Here is a 14,274-nt window from a genome sequence, read left to right as displayed (position 1 = left end):
GCAGAACAATCTTCAAATTCTCGCTCTGTTTCATATCGCTTCGCAGCGTTACGCCCAGGTGTTTTAACGTCGTGACTGTATCAAGCAGGATACAATTATGCAGTATCCGAAAATTACGGGTTTGTATTTCCTCCTCGTACTCATTAACTTACATTTTCTTACATTGAGAGCCAGCTGCCATTCATCACACCAAGTAGAAATTTTGTCTAGGTCTTCTTGCATCAGCCTAAAGTCACACACCTTCCTGTACACGGAAGCATCATCAGAAAATAACTGCAGACTGCTGCCTACACAGTCTGCCAGACCATCTGTGTATAGAATAGACCAACGGCCCAATCGCACTTCCCTGAGGCACCCCTGATATTACCCTTGTCTCCGAAGAACAGTTGCCGCCGAAGGCCACATACTTGGTTGTATTACTTAAGAGATCTTCTAGCCAGTCACATACTTGGGAGCCTGTTCCGTATCCTCAGTCAACTTCAGCAATATATACGTTCTGTGTCCGCTTCTGTCTCACCGTGGTCAGATTAGCTGAGTTTCAGTCCACCAATTTCATTCAGAGTGTTCTCCAAGATATAACAGCTCGTCTTAGTAATTCCAGAGATATCACAGACTGCAGTTAGTGTCCATTTTGTAGAACGTTTTCTGCCGTAGCCATTTTCTCAACGTTTCGCAGGCGCAAAGAGTGAGGGTTATATACCGAATGAAACAACAAACTTAGTATTACGAGTGAATGGTAATAGTGAACTTGTTGTTTCATTCGATATCAATAACGGTCACAGTAAATCCTAAGCTAAAATGTTCGCATTTAATGTCATATACGCTGTGAGTTCTGTATCGTTGCTCACTGGCCTCGTAGCAGTCATATTTTCGGAGAGGATCTCTGGTTTGTTGCTGTGTTCTGCTTCTTCTGAGCTAAATTAAACGCCTACCAAACAGGTCTCAGAAGGCCAACCAGTGCCGACCGAGCTCTGTTTCATCATCAACCGATAGGCGTCTCTGGTTGTGGGTATGGAGAGGCATGTGACCAGCACACTGCTCTTCCGGCTGATATCAGCTTTCGTGAGAAGATCCGTTGCCTCTGAAAGAAGCAGCTCCTCCATTGGCCTCACAAGGGCTGAGCGCATTCCGCTCGTCAACAGCGCTCGGCAGACCAAGACGGTCCCCCATCCAAGCGCTAGTCTCAAGGCCGTTGACGTCCTGTTTCTTCAGGAAGCGGATAATCTTCCCCGTCACTGAGTCACATGCAAGCCTCTCGAGATCTTCTTCGGGTGTGTTTTGCTTTCAGTCTTACCAGAAATACCTGAATTTCTGCGGAAGACTTGTTTTAGGAATGTATGAGCTTAAGGCATATCTTCAGGGTAAATGGTGTTTGCACTAAGAGCGCCTTCATAAAATTCCTCTGCGTTGTGAACTCTTCCATATAGTAAAACGTCGAAACAAAGTTTCCACTACTATAATACTTCCTTGCTCCTCAACTGAGTATGTAGTGCGCCACTAAAGATCACAGTGGTGAAAACGTTGCCACATAAGTTGACGATACGACGTGGTCTACAAAATTTTGGATTTCGAATTGGTTTGGAAAACACTGCAGAACGTAAATCGGAAATGCCGGATGAAGATTAGTATTGTACTTCTTCTGAACAGGTTCCGTATTTTAACCACTTAGTCAGCTCCTATGTTAGCTAATGAAATATATATAATATAATTTTCTTCATGTTCTGCCCACAGCGTGTAATATATTATAGGTTAAATTCCTGATTTCACCTCGACTCTCGTTAAGCGTGTACAATCGTAGGTGTATTCAGGAATATGTTTCCTTTCAATAATAAATTATTCAACTGGTTTCAGGAACATATTTTATGCAGTGGCTTCAGTACGATGTTACGGTTGTCTGCTTTACACTACTTTTTCCATACTAAGTTATCTATAACATCCTCCGTAGAGTGTAGTATGTATTCCAGATACATTAATTTTATACTTATATTTGTCATATGTTACAGTATGTTCCAGTTTCATTACTGATTGAAATGTCCCGTTAGTGTATTCCACGTTTTATTAAGATTTCTTCATCGTCATCATTCCTCGACTATTGTTACTAATGCCCCATCATTTTTCGTAGTTTAGCAGTCTACTTATTTATTGGTAAATCCTACAGAACCACGGTACCAAAAGCATCCAAGGAAAGCAGGCATATACAATAGTTAACATCGTTTTCTACTGTCTTCCTTATTCAGTCACTTTCTGTAATCCTGCGTGTTGCTGTATTCACGGTTTAACGGAATTATTTTAGGAATTATTTATAGTTTCGTCTGTTGCACTTCCAAGTTACGTCATTGATTTGCGTACTACAAGAGATTGTGCCTCCATTCCATTTATCAGTTCTTGAAATTGATCAATTCGACTTATTATGACTAATTCTCCACCTTTTTGAAATATTTTCACTTCCTTAGTTGTCTCTGAACCATACCAACTGAAACGCAATTGAAATATCACCGTGCCCTAAATCATTTGCAAAAGAAGCTTGTGTCACATTACTGCTGTCTGGATGGTTCCCACTTCATTTCTGCATATATTTTCACAGTATTCTTCACATCAAAGACAAGCGTATCGTCAGGAGTGCACCAGGAAAATGCGATAGGACCACTATTGTTCTCTGTATACATAAATGATTTGGCGACAGGGTGGGCAGCCGTTGTTTGCCGATGATGGCTTAGTGACCGGTAAGGTCTCGAAGTTGAGTGACTGTACAAAGATACAACACGACTTACACAATATTCCAGTAGGTGTGATGAATGTCAGCTAGCACTAAATGTGGAAAAATGTAAGTTAATGCGGATGAGTACAAAGAACAAACCTGTAATGGTCGGATACAGTATTACTAGCGTCCAGCTTGGCACAGTCAAGTCGTTTAAAAATCTGGGCGTAACGTTGAAACGTGATATGAGATGGAACGAGCATGTGAAAAGTGTGGTAGGGAAGGCGAATGATCGACTTCGGTTTATTGGGAGAATTTTACGAAAGAATGGTTCACCTGTATAGGGGATTGCATACAGGACGCTGGTGCAAGCAGTCCTTGAGTACTGCTCGATTGTTTGCAATCCGTACCAGGTCAGATTGAAGGGAGACACCGAATGAATTCTGAGGGGGGCTAATAGGTTTGTTACTGGTAGGTTCGAAAAAACCTAAATGTTACGAACATGCTTCGGAAACTCAAATGGGAATTCATGGAGGGAAGGCGACTTTTTTTTTCGGGAAACACTATTGAGAAAAAATAGAAAACAGACATCTCAAGCTGACTGAAAAACGACTCTGCTGCCGCCAACACACATCGCGTGTAATGACGACGAAGATAAGATACGAGAAATTAGGGCTCATACTGGGGAGTATAGACAGTTTTTCCCTCTCTGTATTTGCGAGTGGATCAGAAAGGGAAATGAGAAGTAGTCGTACAGGTTACCCTCCGCCATGCACCTTACAGTGGCTTGAGGAGTGTCTTTTTGGATGTAAGTGTAGAAAAGTGCACTGAAACCCTTATTCTCCTTTTTATTGTAGTTTCTCGGGTTATGATTGTCATGTAAATATAGTTATATCCAACCTGTAAGAATACATGATGATGAAACTTATTACCGCTTAAACATTTCGAACAGAAATTGCAATTTATCATTTTGTTTATGACAAATTGGCAGAACTATATATGAAGATTAGGTCAGATGCTATTAAAATTCAGGTTCTCGAACAATCACTGAGTATGCTGATATTGCACTGAAGCTGTCAGCGGAATGGTAAATTTTGTGTAATACGATTTTTTCAGCCTTTGACATTATGTTTATTCCTATTCGGAATACTTAAGGGGATTCTGCATCTATGTTTCCGTGATGTTACTTCAGGTATACCACTTCTGTTATATGTAAAATCAGTTAGCAGTTCCAAATCCTCTACTTGTTCACTGAGTGACCATACTGGAACCGAAACGGACGATAACAGAGAGATGGCCGATGTACTGAATTCGGTCTTCCGAAACTGTTTCACTGCGGAAGATCTTAGAACGGTCCCTCCTTTCATTCATCGTACGAATGTGGATATACCAGGTATCAAGATAACCAAGCGCGGAACAGAAATCCAATTACAGTCGCCTGGAAGTGGAAAGGCATTAGGACCAGACGAAACACCTGTAAGATACTATAATAATTATGCGAAAGAATTAGGTCCCCTTCCAGCAACAGTTTATCGTGCTGGTTGATTGTAATTAACGTGCAGCTACACGCAGAGGTTCTGTGTAGTCTGTAATATGGTATGGCAGAGAAACGTTGTAGATATTTTAATGGGTTATGAGAAACTGATTTACGATGAGAAAAAGTAATTCCAAGTGTGGCCAACGGCTGCAGATCTAGTGTTATGAATATAAGAAAGACCTGTAGAAATGATTCCAAAGGTAATGGATTAGCAACCGGACGCGGGCAAAAAACGTCAATCAAGTGCTAAAGGCATTATGCGGGTCTTAAATAAACCGCCGCTTACACAATTTGCGCAATACGATCAGCACCAGACTTCAGCGGAATCGTAAAACGACGTGATCAACCGTTGCCGGCAGTAGTTACAGTGCAATATTAACGTGTTCCTGTATACTTTTCCTTCAAAGCAGGTTAATGTCGGATGTGTCCTTGGTAAACGAGTTCTTTTAGATATCCTCAGAGTCAAATGGACTGAGATCAGGTGAACTTGCGGGCCATACATCTGGGAAACCTATGGAGGTAACATATTCGTGGAATTTTGCATTAAGCAGATCTTTCAGCCGGCGAGCGTGATGAAGTGTTGCCTTATGTTACATGGAAACTTTGATTTCCACTACTTTGTGCTCTTCAAAAAGCAGCAATTATATGCTGTACACGGAGATCTAGAAATCTTTCATGGTACACCTTATACACTACTGGCAATAAAAATTGCTACACCACGAAGATGACGTGCTACAGACGCGAAATTTACCGACAGGATGTAGATGCCGTGATATGCAAATGATCAGCTTTTCAGAGCATTCACACTAGGTTGGGGCCGGTGGCGACACCTACAACGTGCTGACATGAGGAAATTTTCCAACCATTTCTCTTACACAAACAGCAGTTGACCGGCGTTGCCTGGTCAAACGTTGTGCTGCCTCATACAAGGAGGAGAAATGCGTACCATCAAGTTTCCGACTTCTATAAAGGTCGGATTGTAGCCTATCGCGATTGCGGTTTATCGTATCGCGACATTGCAGCTCGCTTTGGTCGAGGTCCAATGACTGTTATTAGAATATGGAATCGGTGGGTTCAGGAGGGTAATACGGAATGCCGTGATGGATCCCAACGGCCTCGTATCACTAGCAGTCGAGATGACAGGCGTACTATCCGCATGGCCTGAGTCAACAGATGGGCACGTTTGCAAGACAACAACCATCTGCACGAACAGTTCGACGACGTTTGCAGCAGCATGGACTATCAGCTCGCAGACCATGGCTGCAGTTACCCTTTACGCTGCATCACAGACAGGAGCGCCTGCGATGGTGTACTCAACGACGAACCTTGGTGCACGAATGGCAAAACCTCATTTTTTCGGGCGAATCCAGGTTCTGTTCACAGCACCATGATGGTCGCATCCGTATTTGGCGCCATTGCGGTGAACGCACATTGGAAGCGTATATTCGTCATCGTCATACTGGCGTATCACCCAGCGTGATGGGTGTGGGGTGCCATTGGTTACACGTCTCGGTCACCTCTTGTTCGCATTGACGGCACTTTGAACAGTGGACGTTTCATTTCAGATGTGTTACGACCCGTGGCTCTACCCTTCATTCGAGCCCTGCGAAACCCTACATTTCAGCAGGATAATGCACGACTGCTTGTTGCAGGTCCTGTACGGGCCTTTCTGGATACAGAAAATGTTCGACTACTGTCCTGTGCAGCACATTCTCCAGATCTCTCACCAACTGAAAACTTGTCGAAGGTGGCCGAGCATCTGGCTCGTCACAATACGCCAATCACTACTCTTGATGAAGTGTGGTACCGTGTTGAAGCTGCATGGGCAGATGTACCTGTACACACCATCCAGGCTCTGTTTGACTCAATGCCCAGGCGTACCAAGGCCGTTATTGCGGCCAGAGGTGGTTGTTCTGGGTACTGATTTCTCAGGATCTATGCACCCAAATTGCTTTAAATGTCAGTTCTAGTATAATATATTTGTCCAATGAAAACCCGTTTATCGTCTGCATTTCTTCTTCGTGTAGCAATTTTAATGGCCAGTAGTGTAGGCTTTATGGAAGTATTATCTTGAAGGAACAACGGATCGAGAATATAGGTGCTTGTGAATCCGCACAGCACAGTCACATACGGCGAAAGCAGTGGCTCTTCGTGTACAGCACGGAGTTGAACAGTACCCGAAACTCGACGGTCCTATGTATTCACTGCATCCCGTAGGGTAGAATGTGCTTCGTCTCCCCTTAGAATGTTGCCCTGCTCATGTCTTCACATGTCATGAACTTCGATCCATGCCATAAAAGGAAAAGCAAATTCAGAACTGCTTTTGATCATCAGGTTTTACTTGCTGCACCATATGGGTGTTGTACTGGCACCAGTGTAAAATACACCGAAAAACTTACCGAATTGTTGACCACAGGAGGGACAATTCTTGTGACTCGCCGCGAGAATTAGCACTATCCAGTGGCACATGCTGAATGGTCAGTTACAGTAACAGCAACGCAGTCAATAACTTCCACCGTGGTGGGACTCCTTCCTCCTCCAGATGGCACACCAAGCTCACCCGTGTTTTCGAATTTCATTCTCATCTTCTTTACCTAATTTGAAGACAACGGGGCTCTCCTTAGACCTTTCAGTCGTCGATACTTTCTCAAATCAGCACTGCAACTGCTGCCGTCTACACAGAACAGTTTCACTAAGAGCGCACCGTCTCTCTTGTCGATAGCCATACCGTTAGCTCGCGTTACAGCTGTAATTCCAACAGTGTATAGCTCCATATCCACACCTGATGGCTAAAACTGGAACTAATTTTTTTACAGCACAAATCGGTACCTCATTAACACACTAGCATATCTACCAAATATCTCTGCCATACGATAATTCCAGCCCATCCTGGACATCCTTGAACTTATAACCACCGATACATCGCAGGAACAACAAAGGGTGCTATGCGACTGGAAAAAGCCTCTAGTTATTTTTGTTTTCAAGAAGGACTGTAAGACAGATGCAGATAATTATAGGCCTTTGTCGTTGAATTCAGTCTGTTGTCAAATTAAGGAACGTGTTTTCTGCTGAAGAATTATTACGTTTTAGAAGAACGGAAATCTCCTCTGCAAAAATCAACATAGATTCCGCAGAGAGAGATCTTGTGAAACTGAGGTCTCTCCTGTTCCTCCACGGGAGTCAAAGCACTGTAGACAACTTCGCTCATGTTTATTCCGTATACCTTGACTCCAGGAAGGCACCTGACACCGTCCCGCTCTGCCAGTTACTGAAAAAAAAACGACCTAATCGAATATTGGATCAGACTACCAAATGGATTCAAGACTTCCTTGCTGATAGAACTCAGCAGGTCTCTCTTAACGGAAATAGCCGATTAGCCGATACATGTGAAGGTAATTTCCGGAGTACCCCTAGTAAGTCTGATAGGAGCGTTATTGTTGGCAGTGCGTATGAAAGGCCTGGTAGAGAACGTGGGAACTTGTTTAGGACTTTCCGCAAATGATGAGATTGGCTATAAGAAATCAGGAACGACAGAAGATCGTATCGATTCGCAGAGCGACCTGCAGAAGATTTGTGAATGGTGCATGCTCGGGCAGTTGACTCTGAACGTGAGTAACTGTAACATACTGCGCATACGTAGGAAAAGATAGACGCTACTCTACATTTACACCATTGATGACAAACTCCTGACACCGTATCTGTTCTAAATTATCATGGAGTAGCCATCTAGAGCAATCTTAAGTAGCATTACCACATAAATAGTACAAAAGACAAACGACAGGCAAATACAGAGGACAAATTTTAAGGAAATGTAAATCATTCACGAAGGAAGTGCCTTATAAGGCACTTGTTCGACAGATTCTTCAGTATTGTTCATTAATATTGGGTCCTTACTCGGTAGGCCTGGTAGAACAGATACAGAAGATCCAACGAAGATTAGCGTGTTTCGTCACGTGATCCTTTATTTGGCGCGAGAGCTTTATCGAGGTGCTCAGGAAAATCCATTGGCAGACGTTACAAGAGAGGCATTGCGTATCACGGAGAGATTTACCATTGTAATTTCGAGCTAGCAGTGTCGGGCAGGGCAGAGTCGGACAACATTTTACGTGGACCTCTCCAACCATACATCAGGTGAAACGACCACGACAACAATATTATAGAAATTAGAGGTAATACAGAGGCTTACCTACTTCCGTTTTTCCCACGCGCCATTCGCCAGTGGAAAAGGGTAAGGAGGATCAGTTAGTGGTACCAGAAGTACCTTCCGTCACACACCGTTAAATGGCTTGCACACTATAATGTACATGTAGATGAAACGTCCAGGTAATCTATAACTTTTATCCCAGTGAACTTCCACTTCCTTTGAATTTCCATTTAATATCATCGACTCGTTTTGAAGGAGCCTCAAAATTCAATTACTGAATAGCGGACTCGAACGCTATTTCCTCGTGAGGTACATTGCCTTGACCACCGATTCAAAAAGTGCGTTATACCACAGTTGTTCTCTTTTTAACAGAAGAGAGAGAAAAAGTAATGTGAGAATGTTTTGCCAGGAGCTTCAAAATTTTGGTACAGACTTCCGTTGTAGTACATTCATTTAATTATGTATAGGAGTTTTTCTGAGGTGTTGGATTCCTTTCATCACTTTCCAATACTTATTCTATATTCTATGAGAAGCCGTTTTCTCCTGTGGTGATGGGGATTTTAATCTGCACTCCGCGAACTACTGAGTTTCATCTGCCGCTTCTTTTGTATAACACAGTGCATTAATCTAAATTGAAGCCATAACTCGTGGAAACGGTACACGCCGATACAGCTCTGTTTTATGTTCCATCGGGATTGTCTCATAAAAAAGGAAAAAAACGCATACATGGCGAACCACCACAGAATGGAACGTTGTAACACTTTACGAGTTAACATGGCTACGATTCTGCAGCTGACTGAATTCGCACTCGGAGAACCACATTTTTCGTTAAATGATGGCTTTAATCTGTTTCCGCTTATTGTAGTGAATACGCCAACACGAGCCTACATTCGCTGTTTCGGACACTTGTGTAATGAAAGCTCGTTAAAGTCATATGTTATCTTGACAATTTCGGCATCTTTCGTTGTTCCACCTTAGAAGTCGTTTCTTCATAAATACGTACCAATAATAGCTGTTAATAAAAAATTACCCTGCGCGACCGCTACGGTCGCAGGTTCGAATCCTGCCTCCGGCATGGATGTGTTTGATGTCTTTAGGTTAGTTAGGTTTAAGTAGTTCTAAGTTCTAGGGGACTGATGACCCCAGATGTTAAGTCCCATGGTGCTTCGGGAGTGCTTAGAGAACCTATGAAACAGTCAGCCTTCATGGTAATCAGGGATGATTCAGCCAATAGGTAGATGTTATAATTCTGTAAAATCACAGACAACGAAGTAAGTAACGTGTTACGTGTTTTTAGAAAACAGGTGAAAGTGGTGATGGAGCTGTATGATTCCCATTTTCTGCTGCAGATCTGATGATGGTCAATATAGACCGAAACCGGTAATCTGTTAGCAAAACGTTTGTGACCATAGACGTAAAGTAAAGGAAACCTAATACATTCTCTGACTTATTGCCGCATCGATACAGAATGAAACCCCAAGTTTTAGACAGTTACCTTCATCTTCTTCGTCAGGAACATCAACGGCATATTAAAAATCGAGAACTGGACATATTCGTTGTTGTTGAGTGCAGCCTCCAACAACCCTCCCACAACAAAGGTCAAAATTTAATCATGATTGTGGTGTTCCTCACGCTGCTAAAAACTGAATTTTCAGGCAACAACAAAGTTATTATGCGGCAGGTGTCATTAGAGCACAGTTAATAAAGTTATTTCATGAAATAATGAATAAACTAGGCACTCATCTTTTCGTGCTTCCCAACGCTGGTCTCGTTGTAAAATCATGGCTCAATCATCGAAAATTATTCCAAGTTATTTCTACTCCCACTTTATTTACAGAATCCCAGTATGTAGGAGCTTGGGAAAAAGTTTTAGTTTCACCAAACAGTATCTTATGTTGGATTCTGAGGCTTATAATAGTACTTGAATTACGTATATAAGACGAACATAGCAGCAGTTTCGACTACACCTCTTGCAATATGCCGATGACACCGCATTCCTCGCCCTCACTCCTACCCTCCAACGGTCGCAACGCATTCTCCAGAATCACCTTGACCTTTTTGCCGCTTGGTGTAACCAGTGGCTCCTGAAAATCAATCCTTCCAAGACCCAGGCAGTCATCATAGGTCGTACCACTCGCTCCTTCCGGCTCCTGGATTTCTCCCTTACCATCTCCGCCCGTCCTGTCCACCTCACCCCCACCCTTACCCACCTTGGCCTCACCACTGACCCTCAGCACACCTGGATCCCTCATCTCCACTCCATCCAATCCAAAGCCCACAACCACCTCCGACTCCTCAAACTCCTCTCTGGTTGGACATGGAGGTTGCAGCCCTCTACCGTCCTCCACACCTAGAGATCCTTAATCCGTCCCAGCCTCTGTTATGCCTGGATATCTGCCCCCCCCCCCCTAATTCTATGTCCCTTCAGATCCTTGAGCGTCATGCACTCCGCCTCACCTTCCGTATATGCCTCCTGTCCCCCACATGGATCCTCTATGACTTCATTCCTTTCCCCCACCTGCTCCTATTCCTCGAACATATCCGCATCCTCTACACCTCCCGCCGCCTTGATCCCCCTCACCCCTGGTTGCTCCTCTCCTCTCCCAACCCCGCCCCCTGCCACGTCTTCACTGTTGAGTCTGCCCTACCCTCCACCTCTACACCCTTCATCTCCTTTCCCAAGGCTGCTTCCTTCAACTCCCCCTCCCGGATGATGCCCTCTCTCCCTCCATTTATCCCTCCTATCAACTCTGATCCTCACTCCTCCTCCTTTCCTCTGTCCTTTTCCCGGGCTCCCTCTCCCCCCCTTCCATCCTCTTTCTTTCCCACCTCCCCTCTCTCTGCCCCCTACTCTCCCCCGAGTCCTTTTGCATTTCCCTCCTCTACCTTTTCCCATTCCCTCTCGCGTCTGCCCTGCCCCTCTTCCCCCTTATGAGTCCTCTCCCTCCTTTGGTTCCCCACCCTCTTTTCGTTTTTTCCTCTCCACCCTCCATGTTTTCCCCCTCCTCCAGGTACCCCCCCCCCCCCCATCTGCCCTTGGCTAGGGTTGGTTGGTTGGTTTGGGGAAGGAGACCAGACAACGTGGTCATCGGTCTCATTGGATTAGGGAAGGATGGGGAAGGAAGTCGGCCGTGCCCTTTCAGAGGAAACATCCCGGCATTGGCCTGGAGTGATTTAGGGAAATCACCTTTGCTAGGGAGTGTCATCTTTGTGCCAACATTTTCGTGCAGTGTTTTACAGTGAGTGATTTACAGTGTGTGTTCCGTGTTGTGTCTCTTTTGGGAAGTGTTGCGAACGGCCATCATACTGTCGCTGGTTTTTTTTTTTTTAATCTCTTGCGAACAGAAACCAGTCTGACGCCATGTTTTTTAATTGTGTGTCTACTATGTTACTTGTCTGATCCCTGTGTATTTTATTAACATTGCCAACCCCTTTGCTTTCTGATTTAACTTTCCGCAATTTTCTGCCATTTTTCACTTTAAGCCACCGTTTTATCGCCTGTTTTTCTTGTTTTTCTTTTTCCGTTTTTAAAAAATCTGCAGGCTGTGGAGCAGCGTACTAAACTGCTGCCAGCCCGCCCCCTTCCGGGGAGAATTGAAATTCAATAAAGGAAATAAAAACCGTTTCGACAGTCTCTTGCTCCTGACGAAGACGATGAAGGTAATTGTCGAAAGTGTGGGGTTTCATCCTATACCGATACGGCAAGAGGCCCAAGAGTCTTTTATACAATAGTGCCGACCCGAAACACTTTGTTGTCAATGAATGTTCCAGAATAGGGAAGTATTACACGCATGAGATATTTCAAGAAACTTCCAGAAATGGTTCACCTGGCGACACTGATGCAAACTATACCTACGAGTACACGTGGCAATACAAACTGGAGGAGGTGCTACGGTAGCCCTTGTATATCACTGTGACCTCTCCTACCATTTTGACTAATGCTGGAGTTTAGTAAAACGTAGGCCAAACCGTCTGCAATAAAACGCAGAGGTTTTGTGTGACCAACCTGGAAGTCGTACGTCGGGATGTTGTTGCAGCAGAGAAGCCGGCACCGATGCAGCAGGACACGCGCAAGGCGTCGGCGTCGGCGGCGGCCGCGGCCCCGTGGCCGGCGTCGGCGGTCTTCCTGACGCTTCAGCAGCTGCTGCTGCTGCTGTCGCTGATGACGCTGACCGCGGCGTCGTGGAGCTGACGCGTCGCCCGGCGTCAGCACTGAGCGCGGCAACGGAGCGCGCGCGGCGCCGGCTCGGCGAGTGAGACGCGACCGCTGCGGCCGCCCGCCCGGCCGCAGTGGCGCCTGCCGCCGCCGCTACCCGCTTGACACCCCGCCGTCGGCGCTCTCCTACCGGCGGACCGCCACCACCACTACTCGATGTCTCTATCTTTGTAAAATAAGACCTAATAAATATCTTTTGTAACCGTTAACGACGAGTTGCTTTATCCTTTAGTGCCCACCCCTCATTGTCTTACAGAGAGATCAGCTACTCGAGTACTTAGCTATTTTCCGGATTTTCCAGACTTCGGTGAACCGCTCTCCACAGTACTGCAGGTTATACAGGGTGATACAAAATCGTACGGCCAAACTTTCAGGAAACATTCCTCACACACAAAGAAAGAAAATATGTTATGTGGACATGTGACCGGAAACGCTTACTTTCCATGTTAGAACTCATTTTATTACTTCTCTTCAAATCACATTAATCATGGAATGGAAACACACAGCAACAGAAAGTACAAGCGTGACTTCGAACAATTGGTTACAGGAAATGCTCAAAATGTCCTCCGTTAGCGAGGACACATGCATCCACCCTCTGTCGCATGGAATCACTGATCTGCTGATGCAGCCCTGGAGAATGGCGTATTGTATTACAGCCGTCCACAATACGAGCACGAAGAGTCTCTACATTTGGTGGAATTGGTCCGCCTCTACCAATCCATCGGTCGCCAAATCTGTTGTTGAGAAGCGTACGAACACTTCGACTGTAATGTGCAGGAGCTCCATCGTGCATGAACCACATGTCTTGTCGTACTTGTAAAGGCACATGTTCTAGCAGCACAGTTAGAGTATCCCGTATGAAATCATGATAAAGTGCTCCATTGAGCGTAGGTGGAAGAACATGGGGCCCAATCAAGACATCACCAACAGTGCCTGCCCAAACGTTCACAGAAAATCTATGTTGCTGACACATTGCACAATTGCGGGTTCTCGTCAGCCCACACATGTTGTTTGTGACAATTTACAATTTGATAACGTTGGAATGAAGCCTCATCCGTAAAGAGAACATTTTCACTGAAATGAGGATTGACACATTGTTGGATGAACCATTCGCAGAAGTATACCCGTGGAGGTCAATCAGCTGCTGATAGTGCCAGCACACGCTGTACATGGTACGGAAACAACTGGCTCTCCCGTAGCCCTCTCCGTACAGTGACGTGGTCAACGTCACCTTGTACAGCAGTAACTTCTCTGACGCTGACATTAGGGTTATCGTCAACTGCACGAAGAATTGCCTCGTCCATTGCCGGTGTCCTCGCCGTTCTAGGTCTTCCCCAGTCGCGAGTCATAGGCTGGAATGTTCCGTGCTCCCTAAGACGCCGATCAATTGCTTCGAACGTCTTCCTGTCCGGACACCTTCGTTCTGGAAATCTGTCTCGATACAAACGTACCGCGCCACGGCTATTGCCCCGTGCTAATCCATACATCAAATGGGCATCTGCCAACTCCGCATTTGTAAACATTGCACTGACTGCAAAACCATGTACGTGATGAACACTAACCTGTTGATGCTACGTACTGATGTGCTTGACGCTAGTACTGTAGAGCAATGAGTCGCATGTCAACACAAGCACCGAAGTCAACATTACCTTCCTTCAATTGGGCCAACTGGTGGTGAA

General features: G+C 45.0%; 1 protein-coding gene across 1 annotated transcript in view; it reads left to right on the top strand.

Annotated features, from left to right (window-relative positions):
- Positions 1–12,571, top strand: part of LOC126485021 (protein turtle homolog B-like) — a 465,069-nt gene extending 452,498 nt beyond the window's left edge. Inside the window, exon 7 of the mRNA XM_050108625.1 lies at positions 12,417–12,571. Coding sequence (XP_049964582.1) covers positions 12,417–12,571 — 155 coding nt within the window. The remainder of the gene's footprint in view (positions 1–12,416) is intronic.
- Positions 12,572–14,274: the final 1,703 nt, after the last annotated feature.

This window comes from Schistocerca serialis, chromosome 6 (assembly GCF_023864345.2).
Source record: "Schistocerca serialis cubense isolate TAMUIC-IGC-003099 chromosome 6, iqSchSeri2.2, whole genome shotgun sequence".
Lineage (NCBI taxonomy): Eukaryota > Metazoa > Arthropoda > Insecta > Orthoptera > Acrididae > Schistocerca > Schistocerca serialis.
Note: the sequence above shows the minus strand (reverse complement) of the source record. Positions and strands in the feature narration are given on the sequence as shown.